The following is a 21016-nucleotide window of genomic DNA, read 5'->3' on the forward strand; positions in this document are numbered from 1 at the left end:
AAAAGAAGCTTTAAGCAGGAAGGGTGTGCTGTGGCTCACAATTCCAGCTGACAGTCCATTGTGGCAGAGAAGTCACGGTGGCAGAAACTCCTGGGAGCTAGCCACATGGCATCCTGTCGAGAAGACCAGCGTATGCACACCAGTACATGGCTCACAGCTACTCACATAGCCAGGTCCTGCTCACAGTTAAGATGCTAACCACAACAGGTTCGCAAAATGAGGACAGTCCCCAACATGGGCCCTGAGCCCATCTCTGGTGATTCCAGAGTCTGCCACATTGACAATTGGAGCGAACCATCATGCATGCCGTGGCCATAGACTGTTTTTACTGTTTGGGCTCGTCTTCCTGGAGTAGCATAGCGTGATGAGAAGTGACTTTGCAGACTGCTTTGACCTTTTCCACTCTGAGAATCATCTCCTTGGAGCGCTGTTTCTCAAGCTCAGCACTGTTGTGGGCGGAGGGGACACCGGAAGTGCTAGTAGCAAACCCTTCCACTCTGTCATGATGAAGCTTGTCTTCAGGACTGCCCAATGACCCCTGGAGCTCAGATTCGCACCCCAGCCCCAAGAACCCCTGCCTCGTGTAGTTCTTGAAAAAGAAGGCGTTCAGTGGACAGGGATAAGGGTGTGTGTTTCATAACTGTGTGGAAATGAGAGGACCACTTACAGAAACCAGTTAGCTCCTTCCATATGGGTTCCGGGGCTCAAACCTAAGTCTGTCATGTTTAGTGACATGTGCCATTGGTCACTGAGCCATCTCACTGGCATGATTCCTTACCAAATCTGTTTAAACGCTAAGCTATCTCTTGCAGTCTTTTTTTTTTTCTAACTCTCATCCTAATAGTTGGGCCTAGGGAAAGTTCCTTTTGAGAAGCGTGGGTGGCTATGAATATAAATTGGGATCAGAGTTCAGTGACCTCAAAAACCTTCACAACCAGAGCACTAACTATGCTAGTTGAACTAGGAGTACCAAGGATGTCTGGACATGGATGGAGCAGATATTAGACACTGATTCCAGCTCTAGCTTACATCACTCAGCACCGCTGTGGTCAGCACCGCTGTGGTTATCCGTTTCTATTAGTACTTACCTGTTTGCTCAGATTGCCTCAGCTTAGAATGTTTCCTTTGATGCATTTTGAATGTACTTAAGCTGACACTCAGGTTTTTTTTCTCCCCAGAAAACATTGAGAGCCATGCTGGTATATACGCCTTGCCACAGTTTGGCGGAAAGAATCAAACTTCAGCGACTCCTCCGGCCAGTTGTAGACACCATCCTAGTCAAGTGCGCAGATGCCAATAGGTAAGGCCTCCCTTTGAAATACCTGGCCCCATGCCTCACACTTTATGTCTGATACATATGCGCTAGTGACTCTTCCAGTGTTATGGCTTTGTAATGTGAGATCCGAAATGAAGACATAGGGCTTAGAGCTTGTAAGGACTAGGGAAAGAAACCCCAAAGGCAAGTAAAAGCCAGGCCAACAAACTGCATGGAGCTGACATCTAACGTATTATGATTGTAGTATTCTGAATGTGAAGAGCAGTTGACAAGAACACTGACTGGCATGTAGAACCATAAGGAGGAAACTCACTTTAGATAACATGCAGTGTTATTCCTGCCTCTGCCTCGTGTGGAACAGAAAGGAATCCTGTTCCATTAGTTAATGGAATTTTACTGTAATTTGAGAGGTTTTAACTGTTTAGGTTTTATGTCTTTCCACGGTAGCCTTCAAAACTGGCCAGAAGAGTGGTGACAGTAAAAGTGAGTGCAGGCCCCGCTCTTAGATCCGTGGACAGAAGCTCTTTCATTTAATAAACCATGCAGATACTGTTTGCAGCTCCCGTCTCTGCACCCCTGCAGGTGATTGGCCGGAACGGCTCCATCACGCTTACTTTGCTTCTGCTGCTGCTCTGTTCCGTGTTCTCGCTCTGGTATTTCTGTTTCCAAGTCATGCATTAGTCTTGTAGGGAGTGTGTAAATGTGCAGGACAGACCTTGTTTTTCAGTGTGAGGATGGGTTAGGTGGCAAGTGTCGTGCAGCCCACTTTCTGGAGCTCCGCAGTTGGGTTGTTTATCCGAGGTAGTTGCTTGAACAATTGGAAACGTAACAAATCAGTGCATCGTCGACCCAGTACCCGGAATTAAGGTTGCTTTTGTCTCTCTGTAGCCGCACGAGTCAGCTGTCCATATCTACACTGCTGGAGCTGTGCAAGGGCCAAGCAGGAGAGTTGGCAGTTGGTAGAGAAATACTTAAAGCTGGTAATAACTTCTAATTTAAATTCATGCAGCACAATCTCTGTTTTCCTTGACATAAGATCTCTCAAAGGGCTATCTGAAATATTGACGTAATTTGTAAATTGATTCACTCAGCTGTTTTTAAAATAGGAATTAATTTAAGAGACGTCCTTAAGACTAATATAACCCAGAGCATTTTTTATGAGCCTTCCCATCATTTGACCATGCTTTGTTTTCGAGTTTTATAATGCAATTCCTCCATCATTTGTTTTTAATCTGTAGGATCCATTGGTGTTGGAGGTGTTGATTACGTCTTAAGTTGTATTCTTGGAAGCCAGGCTGAATCAAACAGCTGGCAGGAACTCCTGGGCCGCCTGTGTCTTATAGACAGATTGCTGTTGGAATTTCCTGCTGAGTTTTACCCTCATATCGTCAGTACTGACGTCTCTCAAGCCGAGCCTGTTGAAATCAGGTAATTTTTCTCGTGGAAAGCAGCGCTCCCTCTTCCTACTTCTCACATATCACCCAAGTTCTATGCCAGTACCTCAGTACTTGATTATAGAAACCGGGAGAATAGGCTACTTTTAGTTAACAAAGTCTTCGAAATGGTACCAGAATGGTTTTGGTGTACAAGGGCAGGCTGTAAGTTGCATTTTTTTTTTCAGTAATTTGAACTTGTCTGCTAATTGCAGGTGTTTTGCTTTGTGCTTCTTTCAGGTATAAGAAGCTGCTGTCCCTCTTGACCTTCACTTTGCAGTCCATTGATAATTCTCACTCGATGGTTGGCAAACTCTCTCGAAGGATATATTTGAGTTCAGCAAGAATGGTGACCTCAGTGCCCACTGTGTTTTCCAAGCTGGTAACAATGCTGACTACGTCCGGTTCCACTCACTTCACCAGGATGCGCCGGCGTTTGTTGGCGATTGCAGACGAGGTAGAAATTGCTGAGGTCATCCAGATGGGTGTGGAAGACACTTTGGATGGCCAACAGGACAGCTTCTTGCAAGCACTGGGCCCTACCAGCTATCCAGAGAACAGTTCCCTTGAGCACACAGCTCATTTAGAGAAAACTGGAAAAGGATTATGTGCTATGAGACTGAGTGCCAGTTCAGAGGACATTTCTGACAGACTGGCTGGCATTTCCATAGGACTTCCAAGTTCAACAACAACAGAACAACCAAAGCCAGTGGTTCAAACGAAAGGCAGGCCCCACAGTCAGTGTTTGAACTCCTCTCCGTTGTCTCATTCCCAGATGTTTCCAGCAGTGTCAACCCCTTGTTCATCTGCCCCGTCTGTCCCAGCTGGCTCTGTAACAGATGTTTCTAAGCATAGACCTCAAGCGTTTGTTCCCTGCAAAGTACCTTCCGCATCTCCTCAAACACAGCGCAAGTTTTCTCTTCAATTCCAGAGGAGCTGCTCTGAAAACAGAGACTCAGACAAACTCTCCCCAGTCTTTACTCAGTCAAGACCCCCACCCTCCAGTAACATCCACAGGCCAAAGCCATCTCGACCCGTCCCAGGTAGCACAAGCAAACCGGGGGATGCCTCAAAAAATAGCATGACGCTTGATCTGAGCAGTGCTTCCAAATGCGATGACAGCTTTGGCAGTGGCAGCAGTAGTGGTAACGCCGTCATACCCAGCGACGAGACAGTATTTACCCCAGTGGAGGACAAGTGCAGATTAGATGTCAACACCGAGCTCAACTCCAGTATCGAGGACCTCCTTGAAGCATCGATGCCTTCAAGTGACACAACAGTCACTTTCAAGTCTGAAGTTGCTGTCCTCTCTCCTGAAAAGGCAGAAAATGATGATACGTACAAAGATGACGTCAATCATAATCAGCAGTGCAAAGAAAAGATGGAAGCTGAAGAAGAAGAAGCCTTAGCAATTGCCATGGCAATGTCCGCTTCTCAAGATGCCCTCCCCGTAGTTCCGCAGCTACAGGTGGAAAATGGAGAAGACATTATCATCATCCAGCAGGATGTGAGTATAGTCTTCACGGCCTTCCCGTGTCCTCATTGAGACCTGAGAGAAAGGTGCTTTTGAGATGATTGTGAGGGTTTCCCATGTGCAGTTAAGTATGTAATAATAATTCTACTCCACCTATTTCGGAGATGATCTGGCAGATTGGGAAATGATTATCACTTACACACTAGATGCTGTTGTTAACATTGTCCATTCAGAGGTCAAATTCATGGGTGGTTTGGGAATTACGGTAGTATTTTCTCAGATGAATTTTACAAGACCTTGCTTTTTTAACAGTAAAACAATTGCTTTTACTTACCATGCAGACCCCAGAGACTCTCCCAGGACATACCAAAGCGAAACAGCCTTACAGGGAAGACACCGAATGGCTGAAAGGCCAGCAGATAGGCCTTGGGGCGTTTTCCTCCTGTTACCAAGCACAGGATGTGGGGACTGGAACCTTAATGGCTGTTAAGCAGGTTTGTATTGGGAGCACCGAGTGAACCTGTTGAGCTAGAAGGACAAGGGATGGGATGCCGGTGTCTTGGTGCTTCAGTGTGAGTTGTGTTTGGTTTGGTTTGGTTTGGTTTTGGAGACGGCCCACTGTGTAGCCCAGGCTGGCCTCCAGTGTGGGACCATCTTGCCTCCACTTGCCGAGTGTTTGGATTACAGACCTGTGCCACCACACTTGACAGTTTTAAAATGCTTCCCACTCAAAGTAGATGTTGCCACAAGCAGCCCAAACATGAACCCTGCTATTAAAAGTTGAAGCTGGTCAGTGTAAGATACAGTACCAAGATGATGAGAGAAACGGTGCCATTCCTGCCCCTTCCCACCTATGCCAGTTGACGGTTTCTCCCCTGTTTTTGCCTTCTATATTGAGCGTACTTAAGACTGCATGCAATGAGCATATTTACATTATACATATAATAAGCATACGTACATGCAAAATTAATGACTTTTCATTTCAACTCATATTGTCTGTTCCTCTGTAACAGGCTTTTCTCATTTTTACTGTTTTTTAATACAGTTGTGGTCTTGGCTACAGCACCCTCCTCTTTTGTCATTTTTCTGATGTTTCCAGTTTATTAAGCTGTATTCTTATGTCTAAAGTTATCTGACTTGTGATTCCCTGTTGATTTGTTGCCTTTATGTAAAGCATGCTGCATCCATGAGGGCAAGTGCCATTCGCTGTCAGTGTTTTAAGAGAGTTTGGATTTGTCTATTTCAGACCAGGTTGTTTTGAAGACAAAGAACATCGGAACTCAAAGCCTTGTTAACGTGTTTGTTGAAACAGGTGACGTACGTCCGAAACACATCTTCCGAGCAGGAGGAAGTGGTGGAGGCGCTGAGGGAAGAGATAAGAATGATGAGCTACCTGAACCACCCTAACATCATCCGGATGTTGGGCGCCACGTGTGAGAAGAGCAATTACAACCTCTTCATCGAATGGATGGCGGGTACGCTCACGGCGTAAAGCGTGAATGCATACACAGACTTCACTTCTTCATTTAAAAATAAGTGCTTTTAGGTTCCTAAAAACAAATCATTCCTAATATACAAGTATACACAAAAAAATATTTTGTCTATATTTTAAATATAGTAAACATTAAAAATTTTCCATCTTGTTTTTTGTACTTGGACTTGAGCCCAGAGCCTTGTACATGCTAGGCAAGTACTTTACCACTAAGCAGTATTCCCCAACCCAGAAACCTACCTTCCCCTGTCTCTCTCTCTCCCTCTCTCTCTCCCTCTCTCTCTCTCTCCCTCCCTCCCTCCCTCCCTCCCTCCCTCCCTCCCTCCCTCCCTCCCTCCCTCCCTCCCTCTCTCTCTCTCTCTCTCTCTCTCTCTCTCTCTCTCTCTCTCTATTGTGTATCCAGTGTTCTGTCTGCACACCAGAAGAGAGCATCAGATGTTGTTACAAATGGTTGTGAGCTACCATGTGTTTGCTGGGAATTGAACTTGGGACCTCTGGAAGAGCAGTCACTGCTCTTAACCTCTGAGCGATCTCTCCAGCTCCCCCAGCAACCTTTCTTAAGAGTGATTTTTTATTTATTTGAGTTTTTTTTTAATCTGGATTGTATAAATTGCATATTTTTCTTAACAGTCATCACTAATTGTATAGATTTAGGAAATATTTCTAACAATATAAAAATCAAGTTATTGATCAGGGCATGTGCCTGCAGTCAGAACACTCAAGAGACTGAGGCAGAAGGATGGTCTGTTCAAGCCCAGCCTATGCTTTAATAACTGAGAATCTGTCTCAAAAAATACAACTAACCAAACTAAATAAACTAATATATAACTTGAAAACCTTACTGCAGATAAAACAGCACTGAGGCATAGAGTTAAGCCTCACCCTCTGGAACATAGACTGAATTTATTTCTATAATACGTATAACAGTGACTTAGGATGTGGCAACTAGGTTATTTAGCCAGTTATTTAAGTTTTTGTGTGATTTAAGAGTGTTTGTAGTTCATGTTTGTGTGTGTTTCCTAGTATAGATGTGTGCACATCTGCATGCACTGGTGTGATTGTGGCTGACTGAGGTCCTGAGGGGTGGATGCTCCCTCAGTCATTCCCCACCTTTGTTTCTTGAGGCAGGGTCTCTCTGAACCTGAAGCTCGTCAGTCAGGCTAAGCTAGCTGGCCCATGCCGAGGCTACAGATACACACAACCATGCCTGGGGTTTTAATTGTTTGCTTGGTTGTGTAATAGTTCATACACTTTGATTGAAAAAAGAAGGGAGTAAAATCTACATTGCCAAAATAGTTCAGTCTGAAATGGAGAACTTTCGGTACTTGCTGAAATTTTGTAGTAAACTGGTTTCTTGAGGGTCCTCTAAAAAATGTTTCCTGATTTACAGTTTTGAGGTAATACAGGAAATCCGTTTTACTCCTGATGTGCTAGGAGTTTATACATTTCATGTGAGCTCATGTATGTAAGCTTAAGGAACTAGAGTGTGGTGAACAAGTGTGGTCTGGCCTGTTCCACAGCAATTCTGTTTGTCTTTCAGGGGGGTCTGTGGCTCATCTCCTGAGTAAATACGGAGCTTTCAAGGAGTCAGTAGTCATTAACTATACTGAGCAGTTACTCCGTGGTCTTTCATATCTCCATGAAAACCAGATCATTCACAGAGATGTCAAAGGTAAGAACCCTAGTATTTTCTAGTGACAACAAAAAGAACAAATGTAATTTTAACCTTGACCGTTGGTGGTTTCTAACACAAGTTTTTTAGTTTGATATTAAATAACTCTATGAATACTGGAATTAAAAGGACCCTTAAGAATCTTCAGACCTCTAGGTGTCATGCTCCTTTAATCCCAGCACTTGGGAGGCAGAGGCAGGAGGATATCTGTGAGTCTACAGAGCAAGTTCTAGGACAGTCAAGACTGTTATACAGAGAAACCCTGTCTCAAAAAAAAAAAAAAAATCAAAGTCTGCTGTCCACCTATTTCATTATGTAGAACAGTGTGTTCAGTACAAGAAAGGGTGTGACTTGACAGGAAGTATAGAACCAAGGTCTCTGATCACCCATCTTGGCATTACGATGGATTCTCAGGAGATGCCTGCTTTTGGTTTTCTGAGATAATTGGTGTATCATAAACTTAAGAAAACCATAGCCAGGTGAGAGGCTAAGACAGGCAGATCTCTGAGTTTGAGGCCAGCCTGGTCTACAGAGCAAGTTCACCAGACAGCTAGTGTAGGAAAACCCTGGGGAAGCCGGGAGGGAGAAAAAGTAAGTCAGTTCTGTCAGATCTTGCAGTTTAGATCATATTTATTAAAGGCAACTTGGGTTTTCTTTACTATTTAACAATGTATCGAAGTGCTGTTAGGATGCTAACTTCCATTAATCTGTGATTATGAAATGAGCATATAGTTTGAATTGGTCTATGTTAGTCAGCAAGACTTGGTCTTAAAATGGAAATTGTACCAAAGTTTGAATTCAGGATAGGTTTTGCCGAAATCATCATTTTAAGGGCTTTGAGCCCTTACTTTAAATGGTGTTTGAGTGTGTTCCTTTAGCTCCATGAGCCCTATGACTTTGACCTTCAGAATTTCCCTACTAAGGCTTTAGGTTACATCTTCCCTAGGGAGCCCTGGTGTGCCCTCAGCAGAAATGGAACAAAGGAGGACAGGAGCAGCTTTCTCTGAGGCTGTGACTGAACCCATTGTTTAGCTCATTAGTGGAACTTCCTGAGGTTCTCAACGTGTCCTTACTCGATTTTAACATACCAGGTCCTTTGCTGCTCTGTTGACAGGTGCCAATCTGCTCATTGACAGCACAGGTCAGAGGCTGAGAATTGCAGACTTTGGAGCTGCCGCCAGGTTGGCATCAAAAGGAACCGGTGCAGGAGAGTTTCAGGGACAGTTACTGGGGACAATTGCGTTTATGGCACCTGAGGTGAGAAGTTGTTTGAGTGTAACGAAGACAGTCCTGTGGAGTTCTGTACCAGCATTGTGCCAGGTTATCTCACAGTCAGGTCCAAGTCCGCCACCTTAGGCGTTTGCCGTAATAGTACCCTGCAGTTTAGATCCTTCCTTGTGTCTTAACAAGGTTACAAAAGATAAAATTTCATAGATTTGCTTCAACGTGAACTTAACACAAAGTAAATTTAACACGGAATTGTGGGATTAGGATTGTAATAGTTTTACAGCAAAACAAAAATGCTTGTGGTAGAAATACACGAAAGTTTGCCTTTCCTTCCTGAAGGGAGGAAACCCATGGAGCAGGCCTTGTCTGTCGGTGTCTTAACACAGTACTCGCTTGTGAATGTGGCCTCTCCTGAGCTCATAGCTCTTCATGCTCAATGTAGTGATGACTTGTTCCCTTGTCCCATTGTTGGGGTGGGGGGCTGCTTCGGAGTCCTGGGGTGTTTATTTTTGTGCCACATGGACATTAAGCTTGTTAATGAGATTTCAAGTAGTTCATGTAATTGCTGTTTGCACCAGTTTGCACTGAACTCACGCATAAGAAAATGGATCTCTTTTTTAAGTAAGTCATATTTCCAAATGAACTGCTTTGTTTTAGGTCCTGCGAGGTCAGCAGTATGGCAGGAGCTGTGATGTATGGAGTGTTGGCTGTGCTATTATAGAAATGGCTTGTGCAAAACCACCTTGGAATGCAGAAAAACACTCCAATCATCTTGCTTTGATATTTAAGGTAATTATGAGATTACTTCTTTTTTGTACTAAAATTGGGAGCAGTCAAATTCTCGTGTGTAACGAGCACTCTTCCCACCAGCCTGGTCCCAGAGCCACATCAACCCCAAATAACACACAGGATGCTATATTAACTATGAAGCTGTTGGCCACTTTCTGTGGTTTCTTGTTGGCTAGCTCTGACTTAATTATTAACCCATAACTGCTAATCCGAGTATTTCTACGTGGTCTTCTCTTAACAGAGAAGGACTTCCCCCATCGCTGTCCCTACCATCATTGCGTGTCTGCCTTGTCTTATGTTGCATGTGTGGGTGTTCTGCCTGCACGTATGTCTGGGCACCACATACGTGTCTGGGGCCTGCAGAGGCCAGAAGAGGGCGTCAGATCCCCTGACCTTTACCAGTTTTAAAGAGATGCTTACTTACGTATTACGTATGTAGGTGTTTATATGGAAGGGTGTGTGCATGCCATGACGTGTGACAGTAAGAGGACATCTTGTTTGAGGCAGGGTTCTTTTGTCGGCTCCTGCACTGCGTATTCTAGGATCTCTGGCCTGTGAACCTCCAGGGGATTAGATTCTCCTGCCTCTGATCCCACTGTAGGAGTGCTGGGCTTATAGACAAGCATCCTCATGTCTGGTTTTTACATGGATTCTGGGGATCCAAACTCAGGCCCTCAGGCTTGCATAACCAGTATTTTTTCCCCACTGAGCCGACTCCCTAGTCTACTCCTCCAATTTTGTTTTGGCTAGAAGGAGACAGGGTCTCTATGTAGTCCTGGCTGGCCCTGAGTACAGAGATCCACCTGCTTCTGCCTCCTGTGGGCTGCGATTAAAGGTGTACCCCACCACACCTGTCTCTGTTCCCCAAATTTTAAGTGCACTTATTTTGGCTCGTCTGTGTCCCTTGTAAGGAATTTACTCCATGTTGTCAAACTCAGGACATGCACTATGGACAGAGTACTTAAAACTTGAATTCGCTGAAGTGTTCAACAGAAATGTTTGGGTGTCCCCTCCCCTCCCCCCAGTCCATCCCCATTGTTGTTGTTTTGTTTCAGTTTCTACTTCGGCTGCCATGAACCGTGAGCCACAAGACTCAACAAGCCCATGTGCAGTTGATTGGGAAAAGCGAACAAAGAGAGGGGTAGAGATGGAAGAGAGACAGATGGAAGGGGTGTTGGGAGGCGCTCACTTAAAAGGGGGAGCTTGCACATGCATACAGAGTCCTTAAGCCGCCATGTAATGCATGGTAGCCATGCAACACAGGGTCCTTTGAGCTGCCTAAGTATCTGCCTGAAGCCTGTGTGCGTACCCTGCCAGTTGTCAGGGGTGGGGTCTGCATAATACCAGTATACCAACGCCCATGAAGGAAAAATAAGAGCATTGAGTGATTACTCTTAGACAGGTGGAAAGGGTTGTCATTTTTGTTTTGTTTTTTTCTGATGGTATGGTAAGAAGTTTGTACATCCACTCAGTGTGTCTAGCTAGAGGGGGTCACAGGTGTGTATGCATCCACTCAGTGTTCAAGGTCACAAACTTTTTTCCTCTTTCTGTCAGTTTGCATTTTTCAGTAATCACTCATAAGGTTGCTACAGTGAGGAAAAGGGAGAGCTTTATTGTGATTGAGAGTATGTAGGAAGGTTTAAATTATTTAGATTTATCCTTTACCTGTTTATAGAATAATCAGCTCTTATGTGGGCATGGTGATACACGACAGATACTGTACTCTAGAGGTGAAGGCAGAAAGATCCAAGCCAGCAGCCTGTGCTGAGACCTCGCAAAAGAAAAGCAACTGTTGTTTGTACTGTTTGCTACCAAGAACTAAGATTTGTCGAACCCTGAAGAAAAACGCATGCACACACAACCCGGGTGCACGCTGATGGAGGCTGTGAAAAAGTTCAGTGCTCTGATTGTGTCTCCTGCAGATTGCGAGTGCGACTACTGCGCCATCCATCCCATCACATCTGTCCCCAGGTCTCCGTGATGTGGCTCTGCGCTGCCTAGAGCTTCAGCCTCAGGACAGACCTCCATCAAGAGAGCTACTGAAGCACCCTGTCTTTCGTACGACATGGTAGCTAATCGTTCAGATCAACTATAATGGAGACAGGACGAGCGGCAAGGAAAGAATGAAAAGAACTCGTGGGCAACCACATTGATAATCTACTGGCCCTCACGCCACTGAACAGCTAGAAATGGGGCCAGTGGGGAGCCCTTACCTAAGTATGTGATTGACAAATCATGATCTGTACCTAAGCTCAATATGCAAAAGTCCACAACTTGTGCAGAAACTGTAAACCGTGCCTTTCAAAGGACTGGCTCTTGGTGAACAGGAAAGCAATGGAGTTTGCATGATTAAGTAACAGAAGCATAAATTAATTTTTGGAGCACTTTTTCAGCAATATTAGCAGCTGAGGGCTCAGGATGTTTTAATGTGTCACTTCTTCCATTTCATCTAGTGGTCACAGCAGGGGGTTCTACAATTCCGTTTGGGTTTTTTGTCACTGGCTATAAAAAAAATCAGTGTCTGCCTCTTTTAGGTCAGAGTATGCTATGAGTAGCAGTAAATACATGTATTTTTAAAAGTTGATAACTTCTTTATGGCCCACAGCTGACCTTTTCTTTTCTTTTAAACTTCTGGTCAATTGTGGTTCATTGTGCATTTTACTGTTGGCCCGTTCATTTCGTTTTTGGAAAATACGGTTCTGTGTTTTCATTTCACCCTCATTTGTGTTTAATATTCAGGGAAAGGTGATCTCTTCAAACCAGAAAAAAAAACTAGAAGTAGGTGTGAACTAGTTTATTAAATCTGTGCCTATTTCAAGAGTTCTGTTCCTTCTCATCGGCATATAATGAAGTCCTGGCTATGTAGAGTCCGTTTCTACCCTCACCACACAGGTTAAGTTTGTGCTCACTTCAGAGCTGGTTCTTCTCAGATGCAGCTCACAAGGCAGGGCAAGGTTATCTGAAAGCTAGGTGAATTATTTCATATTATTTTGCTAGCCTATAGGAAATTCACACCATTGAAATCTTCCTCTTTGTAACAGTCCATCATTCATTCCCACTGATTATGACATAACTGCTATTTTCCTTCTGCCATGCGTGATGTTTTTATACTAGACCTGGTTGATAAACTCACTTATTCACCTACCAGTCAGTAATGTTTCTAAACAAACAGTAAAGTCGCGTAGCATTTAGAAAATGCTCAGAAAGAAACGCGAAGTTGAATTTCATTTACACACTAATTCCAGGAATTTGCACAACTATTTAATTGTCTTAACCTCGAGTTGAATTCAGATGCATGGAATCCTGAAGGAAAATGGTAGACCTTTGCATGTGTCTTTTAAATCAAGTACTGATTAGCTATTAAATGTAACTTTGAAATGTTAAGTTTTAACTCTTCAGAAGCCAGTGTAAAATAGAATTGGTTATTCTCAAAGACTCAGGATAAACTAAATAAGCTATATATATGTAGTACATTTAAAATGTACAACACAAATTGGAAGTAAAATAAGTTCCAAGATAAGTTTACAGGGATACATTGCAGATAATTTTCAAAGGCAGTTTTTCTGTGAATGTGCTTCTTAGTGAAATTTTACATTCCTTTGTTTTAGAAGATTGGCAATATTTGAAGAGTTAAAAATAATACAGAAATGTGAAGTTTGGTAATGCTAAATGTGTTGTACTTGACTTCCTTTTTGTTTCCTTTTTATTTTTACTTTTGACTACTTAGAATTTTCACAGTTCTAATCAGATTGTTTCCGAGTCTCGTGTGCAAGCTTTAAAGGACACACTCTTGCCATTTTATGTACTGGAAGATCATTGGTCAGATTAGCACTGTCTGACAGGTGTAAACTGTAGAAACTGAGGAACCTCAGCTAATCAGTATTACTGTGTACATCAACATGCCCGCCACATTTCAAACTCAAACTGTCTCCACATGTCAAGATCCACTGTGTTTGAGTTTGTTTGCATTCCCTCAGCTTGCTGGTAATTGTGGTGTTTTGTTTTCGATGCAAATGTGATGTAATATTCTTATTTTCTTTGGATCAAAGCTGGACTGAAAATTGTATTGTGTAATTATTTTTGTGTTTTTAATGTTATTTGGTACTCAAGTTGTAAATAACGTCTACTGCTGTTTATTCCAGTTTCTACTACCTCAGGTGTCCTATAGATTTTTCTTCTACCAAAGTTCACTCTCACAATGAAATTCTATGTGCTGTGTGACTAGGATTCCTAAGACTTCCAGGGCTTAAGGGCTAACTCCTATTAGCACCTTACTGTGTAAGCAAATGCTACAAAAAACCTCTGGGTTAAGAAAATTTGGCTTAAATGTATCCTTTGTTATTTTAAATATATCAAGATATTTTAATTAAAATTTTTACCCCTTTGAACCAATTTTATAGTATTTGTACCTATTTTGGTGTTTTGTCTTTATAGTAAATAAAAGTTTTTGAACAAAAGGTAACTGGTACTTTGGGTTTTTAAACGACTTCTTACCAACAGAAAGGTTATGAAAGCACTGTAAATGATTCCTACCGTTCATGCTGGTCACACCCCAGCTGCAGCTGCAGAACAGGATCGTGTGTTGCTTTTGCCCCACTTTCTTGAGAGCCACACCTTGCTCCTTCCTTGGCCCTCATGCTTGTGTCATATTGGCTGTTGACTTACGGAAGGCGCTCAGTCTGAGTGTGCTGCTTCCTCGTTAGACTGGGAACTGGCCAGTTGCTGGAATACTATGGGCAGTGCTGCACTTCTGAACACAATGGCGGGGGGGGGGCACACCATGCATAACATCCATTTGTTCCTTCTATGCCTCACAGCAGCACTGGGAAGCTACTGTTCCCCTTTATATTAAGTACTCTGTAGAGGGACGATACTTTGAGACCACATAAATAGCATTTGTCATCCGGTTTAGCTATGTGCTCTTAGCCTTATTGCTTGAGATATATTATCCTTTTAGTTGCCAAATAATTTTTTTTCTTTTAATTTCCTCATTCCTCAACATGTGTCAACTGGATTTTGCTATCAGGGAGCAAATTCTTCCATTTATTTACTGTATATTATCATGTATTTGCTCTAGATGTCACAAATCAGTGACGGTGACTAGTAGAATGACTATATATTAGAAGGGCATTTGTTGGATCAGCTTACTGCTACACTCTAGGTGGCCCAACAGAGCTGCCAGTACATTACAGAGCTGAGTCACCATGAACTCGGTCTAGGAGGCTGAGCACCTCTGCAGCCCCAGCTGGCACTGAAGGCCTAGAAGATGTCTGAAGAGCCACTGGTCTTCCAACTATGTAGGAAGTCTGAAGAAGCTGGGGTTTGACAGCGGCAGCAGCAACAGGATATCAGCAAAGGTGAAGGTTGGTACGCAGAGGCAGCTTTTCCTGGGACCTCCTTAAATCTGGGTTGCCACATGAAGGTGCTTCCCCTCAGTTAATCCTTTCAGTTAATCAGATCCAGTCGTAACAACCAAGACTACCCTTCGCAGCAAACCACCATTATTCTATGAATTCTTAATACGTTTAGCACCATCTTGTGTAATCCCTGTAGCAACCATTTTTCCCAAAGTGCAGATTCCTTTGATGTGCAATAGCATTTAAAAATTAAGTGCATGGGGCTGGAGAGGTGGCTCAGAGGTTAAGAGCACTGACTGCTCTTCCAGAGGTCCTGAGTTCAATTCCCAGCAATCACATGGTGGCTCACAACCATCTGTAATGAGATCTGGTGCCCTCTTCTGGTGTGTAGACATACATGGAGGCAGGATGTTGTATTTATAATAAATAAATAAAATTAAGTGCATGGTATGATGTATCAAACATCACATGTTACCCCATTAATGTGTACCATTATTAGATTGTATATTAAAAAATAAATGTAAGCAGGGCACACACCTTTAATCTCAGCACTCTGGAGGCAGAGGCAGGCAGATCTCTGTGAGAGCAAGGCCAGCCTGGTCTACCATGTGAATTCTCAACCTCCCTAACACTGCAACCCTTTAGTACTGTTCCTCATGTTGTGATGACTCCAACCATAAAATTATTTTGTTGCTGCTTCATAACTGTAATTTTGCTACTGTTATGAATAGTAATGTAAACATCTGGTATTCAGGATATCTGATATACAACTCGAAAGGGATCCTGACCCGAAGGTTGAGAACCACTCACTGGAATAGAAGAACTACCCAGCTGCATGTTTATGTGACTTGATTGTATGTTTTTGTCCTTTCTCCTACTTAAGATGATTTTACTATTGCTATTTTATGTGTATGGGTGTTTTGCCTGCGTGCATTTTTCTGTACCATGTACAAGCCTGGTGCTGGAGGATGTCAGAAGAGAGCATTGGATTCCCTGGAACTTGAATTACAGATCATGAGTCACCATCTAGGTCCTGGGAATCAAACCCAGGCCCTCTGCAAGGGCAGCTGTTGAGTCATCTCTCCAGTCCTAAAAGATTGTGTGTGTGTGTTTATGTGTGTGTGTACTTCCCAAGTGCTGGCATTAAAGATACACACCACTCCTAGATAATTCTGTACTGGGGTAACTAAAGCAGTGGCTGTCCTCTGATCTCCACAGGTGCATCCCGGCACACACACACACACACACACACACACACACACCTTGCACACAATAATAATAATAATAAAGAACTCAGCCAATCTCATATATTGTGTGTGGATAAAGTAGAGAACTGATGTTTATGGTACAAAGGACTATCTTCAAGTGTGAAAGGCAAAGTGTTCATACCTGGAAATCTCACATTCATAAATTATATGGAAAATGGCTAGGCCTAACTGAGTTTGTCAAAAAGGCATAGTGTGGAATAAGATTGGAAAGAGATTGGAACAGAAGAAAAAAAAAACTGCTCTATTAGAACCAGAGGGAAGTGACTTCCTGTCCTTCAAGAGGCTCTTTCTCCCCAGACATAGCAGAGTTTCCCAGTCTGCCTTTGTCTCTGGCCCCACCCTTTACTCCCCACCATCACTCTCCAGCTCACAGCACGGGATTGGCTGTCTCTTGCTGCACGGACACACCCAGGCCCCTGAGGGCATTCACATCTGCTTTGCACCTTACCTGGACTCTCGGCCAAGCCCGATTCCCACCGTTTGTCTCAGGAGGTGTAACAACTGTACTCTGCATGCTAACTGAAGGTGTCCGCATTTTCTGGAATATTCTGTGCACAGAAGTGACCCAACAGTTCTCACCGAGAGAGGCGGACAGGGTGGGCAGAGAGAACAGTGCACAGTGCTCTGGGCTTTCAGAACCCAGGTGCTCTCATAGTCGCTGTCTAATGCCTTTTCCACTTTTGACGTTTTGTTTAAGAGTGAGCATGAGGAAGGACCCCGTGATAGAGAATTTGAATTCTCCCTTCACTTGAGAATTGTCTCAGTCAGTGCTCTAATGCTGTGAAGAGACCCTATGACCACAGCATCTCTTACAGAGGAAAGCATTTAATTGGGGCTTGCTGACAGTTTCAGAGGTTCAGTCCGGTATTGTCATAGCATGGAGGCTGCAGTCGATCTGGTGCTGGAGAAGGAGCTGAGAGTTCTACATCCAGATCATCAGGCAGCAGAAAACTGGCTTGAGCTTTTAAAACCCCAAAGCCCACCCCCAATGATACACTTCCTCCAACAAGGCCACACCTACTGCCACACTCCTGCTCCCTTCCAGGTAGTGCCACTTCCTGATATACTCAAATGTATGCGCCTGTGGGGGCCATTGTTATTGAAACCCCCACCGTGGACAAAGAGACAGTCTAGTAAGCAGTGACAGAGACCAGGTCTTAATGAAGATGAAGACTGGAGCTCCAATCAGAAAGAAGCAGAACTTTAGACGGTGGGAAACAGGAGGTCCTACTACAAAACTAGGAAAGCACGAGACGGAAATCAGGAGAGGAGGGGTTGTAAAGCAAGGCAGTGTGGTGGGTCACGCCCATTGTCCCAGGTGTCACATTTGAGGCTCTCCTGGACCCAAGACCAGTCCGGGGGATGGGATGAAAGAAAGAAATCAATGATTTGAAAAGCCACAAATGTGGAGATAAGAAGTATGCAGTCTGGATATAGAGTGCGCCCTAAAAGTTCATGGACGAACGCTTGGTTCCTGGCTGGCACTGCTGTGAGAACTGACTCAGTCTTTGAGGCACTAAGTCTGTTAATGAGTTCACACTGAAGGAGCTATTAGAAGGTGGGGTCTGGCTGGACAGAGTAAGTCACTGGGGACATGTCTCTGAGGTGTACATCTCATCGCTGGCCTCTCCTATCTCTCCGTCTGCGTTCTTGAAGACTCGTGAGGTAAGCAGCTTTCCTTTGGCACCGCTACGGTGCTTCTGCTCTGCGACAACCGTACAGCAAGGCAGCCACCACACCACGGACCTCTGAAACTGGGAGCCAAAGGAGCCCTTCTTCTGTGCTGTTTAACCGCAGCCATTTTCTCACACCCAGCCTCTGAGGATGAATGACAAGGACCACTTCGGTGGAGCAGAAGGAAGGCGTGAAGCTGTATTTCACTGAGAGCCACGGGCATGAATGCAGAGAGAGACACGGCAGTTAGCACAGCTTAAAGGGTTCTTCTCATGGCCTGCTGTCTGTTCAGCTCTGCTCTCCTGACCCTCACCTCAGCAGTGAGGTCCCTTCCAGCATCAGCATGCTCTCGGATGCAGCTACCAGGACGTCCCGCCCCACTCGTGACCTGGGCTCACTCCAGCTAACTCTTTAAAACTGCTCACTTTTAAGATTCATCTTTGCTGAGTGTCTGCTTGTGTGTATGTATGTGCCCATAGAGGTTAGACAAGGGCATCAGATCCTCTGCACTGGAGTTACAGACAAGGTGTAAGCTGCCATGTGGGCGCTGGGGACTGAACTCCAGTTTTCTGTAAGAGTAATGAGTACCCTTAACGGCCGAGCCACCTCTCCGGCCCGTCAGACGCTTGATTCCTCTAAAAGCCATGCCTCCCCAGGCTAAAATGGTCCTCTTCTGTAATGCCTTAGCGCCTATCAATTTCCTTTTTTTACCTCCCCAATGTACATGATGTTTGAGTCATGGAGAGGGAAAAGGCTAAACTCTGACATAACAAAAAGTTTCAGGTGGCATGAGGCTCAACTTGGGCCATGAAGAGTACGTGATTGGTGACCTAACTTTCAGTGTCTAGGAGCTGAGCCTGAGGACAACTGTACCGTCTGTTAGCCCCAAAGTCAATAGGCACATCAAGCATTGGAGAATTCTGACGGTTCAGGGGAGTATTACCCAGCACACTGAGAGCACACACACACACACACACACACACACACACGCACGCACGCACACACGCACGCATGCACACACACACCCAGCACACTGAGAGCACACACACGCGCGCGCACGCACACACACACCCAGCACACTGAGAGCACACACACGCACACACACGCGCACACACACGCACGCACACACACCCAGCACACTGAGAGCACACACACACACACACACACACACACACACACGCACGCACGCACGCACACACCCAGCACACTGAGAGCACACACACACACACACACACACACACACGCACGCACGGAGGCGAAGATGCAGAATTCAGGAATGAACTTTCATATACTTCAGGTGTGAATAGAATGAGAAATTTCCAAAATGAAAAATTAGGAAAATATTTTTAAGTCTGAATAATGTTTGGTCTGACTAGATTTTTAAAATTTTTTTACTTCATTTTTCCGTTAAAAAAAATTCTTCATCTTCCCTTGCAGCTGAGTACCCATATTTTCGTTCCCCTGCACCTACTATACAGGATTGTTTGACATAAGCCATGTCCAGAAGAGGGCAGCAGAGTAAAACTTTAACTTAAAGGATTTTCTTAGTGTGTTGACTTTGCTAAGAAAGCTTAAATTTTGTTATTCTCTACTCAAAACTACAGCATAAATCCCAGAGATCTTGGAAATATGAAAAATACAGAAAAACACTGATAATTCCATTTTTACCAACTAGAACCTAGATTTGACGTCTACCTACTTCCTAAAAGGACGTGTCTATTCCTCCCGCTTGCAACACTGTGCAAGACACTGCCTTCCTGCCGGGGCTCCTGCTCTCAAGAACACTTTATTCCTGACTGCCAATCATCCACCCATCCACCCATGCATCTGTCCACTCATGCATCCTGCCAATCACTGTTCTTAAGCTCTGGAGACTATGCCTAACTAGTGCTCTGCTCACAAGCCATGAGGACTACCTGATGCTTTAATGCTCTGGACTCACTCCACCTAAAACTTTATTTCCCACTCCTGCCCACAAACATGTCTGCTGTTCTCCCATCCCTCTCATTCTATGAAGCCACCCCTGCACTTTTGCTGATGACAGTAATTCTCCACCCCCACTCCCCACCCAGAGCAACTGAGAACTGCCACCACTCAAGGCTGCCGCAAGCACCTCTTGTCATTTTGTTTTGGTTTGGTTTGGTTTGGTTTTTTGAGACAGGTTTTTTTTTCTGTATAGCTTTGGAGCCTGTCCTGGCTAGCTCTGTAGACCAGGCTGGCCTGGAACTCAGAGATCTGGTTGTCCCTGCCTGCCAAATGCTGGGATTAAAGGTGTGCACCACCACCGCCCAGCAAGCACCTGTGTTCTACACAGTTCTATGAGCACCGTGTATGTTATAGTTTTATTAGATTTGTGTATTTATTATAATTATGTCCTGGAAGACATGTTAGCTAGAGAAATAAAGCAAGAGAGAGAAATAAAAGGGCTTCAAATAGGAAAGGAAGATGTCAAACTACTCCTGTTGGCTGAAGGAAAAGGTGGCTTTTGCTAATTTGCATGAAATCACTTTTCTCCTTTTAATGAAGCATTTTAAGACTTTCAGCACAGTCGGGCGGTGGTGGCGCATGCCTTTAATCCCAGCACTCGGGAGGCAGAGGCAGGCGGATCTCTGTGAGTTCGAGGCCAGGCTGGACCGACAACCTCCAAAACAATACAGAGAAACCCTGTCTCGTAAAAACCAAAAAAAAAAAAAAAAAAAAAAAAAAAAGACTTTCAGCACAAAAGCACTGGTAAACTGAATTTAAGAACATATAAAGAGCACACATCACAAACAGGAACAGAAAGATGGTTCAACATACACAAATTAATTCATGTAATATAACACATAAAATAGAATCAAAGTCAGAAATCACAGGATCATCTCCATAGATGTAGAAAACGTCTGCCACTTAAGCCTAACATCCCTTCATAATAAAAGCCCTGAAGAAACTAGGAGCAAAAGGAACATACCTCAATACAAAAATATAGCCAATATTACTGATAACATACTTTCTAAACTTAGGAATAAGATAAGAGTGCTTGGTGTCTCCACTCGTACTCAATATACTGTTTGACATGTTAGCTAGAGGAATAAAGCAAGAGAGAGAAAAAAAAGGGCTTCATATAGGAAAGGAAGATGTCAAACTACTCCTGTTGTAGAGGGTATGAGCCTATACTTAAACTCTAAAGATTCCAGGAACCTCTTCACTATAATCAACACTTTTAATAAAGTATCAGGATACAAAGTCAACATAAAAATCAGCAGCCGTCCTATATACCACTAGGAAATCTGCCAAGAAAGACACCAGTAGGAGAAAAAAAAACCTATTCATGGTAGCTTTAAAAACAATGAAACACCTGCTGATAAGCCTACT

At 43.9% G+C, this 21016-nt stretch overlaps 1 protein-coding gene across 1 annotated transcript in view; it reads left to right on the forward strand.

Moving 5' to 3' along the window:
• Map3k1 (mitogen-activated protein kinase kinase kinase 1) overlaps positions 1 to 13820 on the forward strand; it is a 62924-nt gene extending 49104 nt beyond the window's left edge. The window contains 10 exon segments of the mRNA XM_005065477.2: positions 1179 to 1300; positions 2165 to 2256; positions 2515 to 2704; positions 2950 to 4216; positions 4525 to 4677; positions 5496 to 5658; positions 7216 to 7347; positions 8462 to 8604; positions 9232 to 9363; positions 11286 to 13820. Of these exon segments, the coding sequence (XP_005065534.2) occupies positions 1179 to 1300; positions 2165 to 2256; positions 2515 to 2704; positions 2950 to 4216; positions 4525 to 4677; positions 5496 to 5658; positions 7216 to 7347; positions 8462 to 8604; positions 9232 to 9363; positions 11286 to 11435 (2544 nt within the window). The 3' untranslated portion in view covers positions 11436 to 13820.
• Positions 13821 to 21016: the final 7196 nt, after the last annotated feature.

This window comes from Mesocricetus auratus, unplaced genomic scaffold, assembly GCF_017639785.1.
Source record: "Mesocricetus auratus isolate SY011 unplaced genomic scaffold, BCM_Maur_2.0 Super-Scaffold_100020, whole genome shotgun sequence".
NCBI classification, from domain to species: Eukaryota; Metazoa; Chordata; class Mammalia; order Rodentia; family Cricetidae; genus Mesocricetus; species Mesocricetus auratus.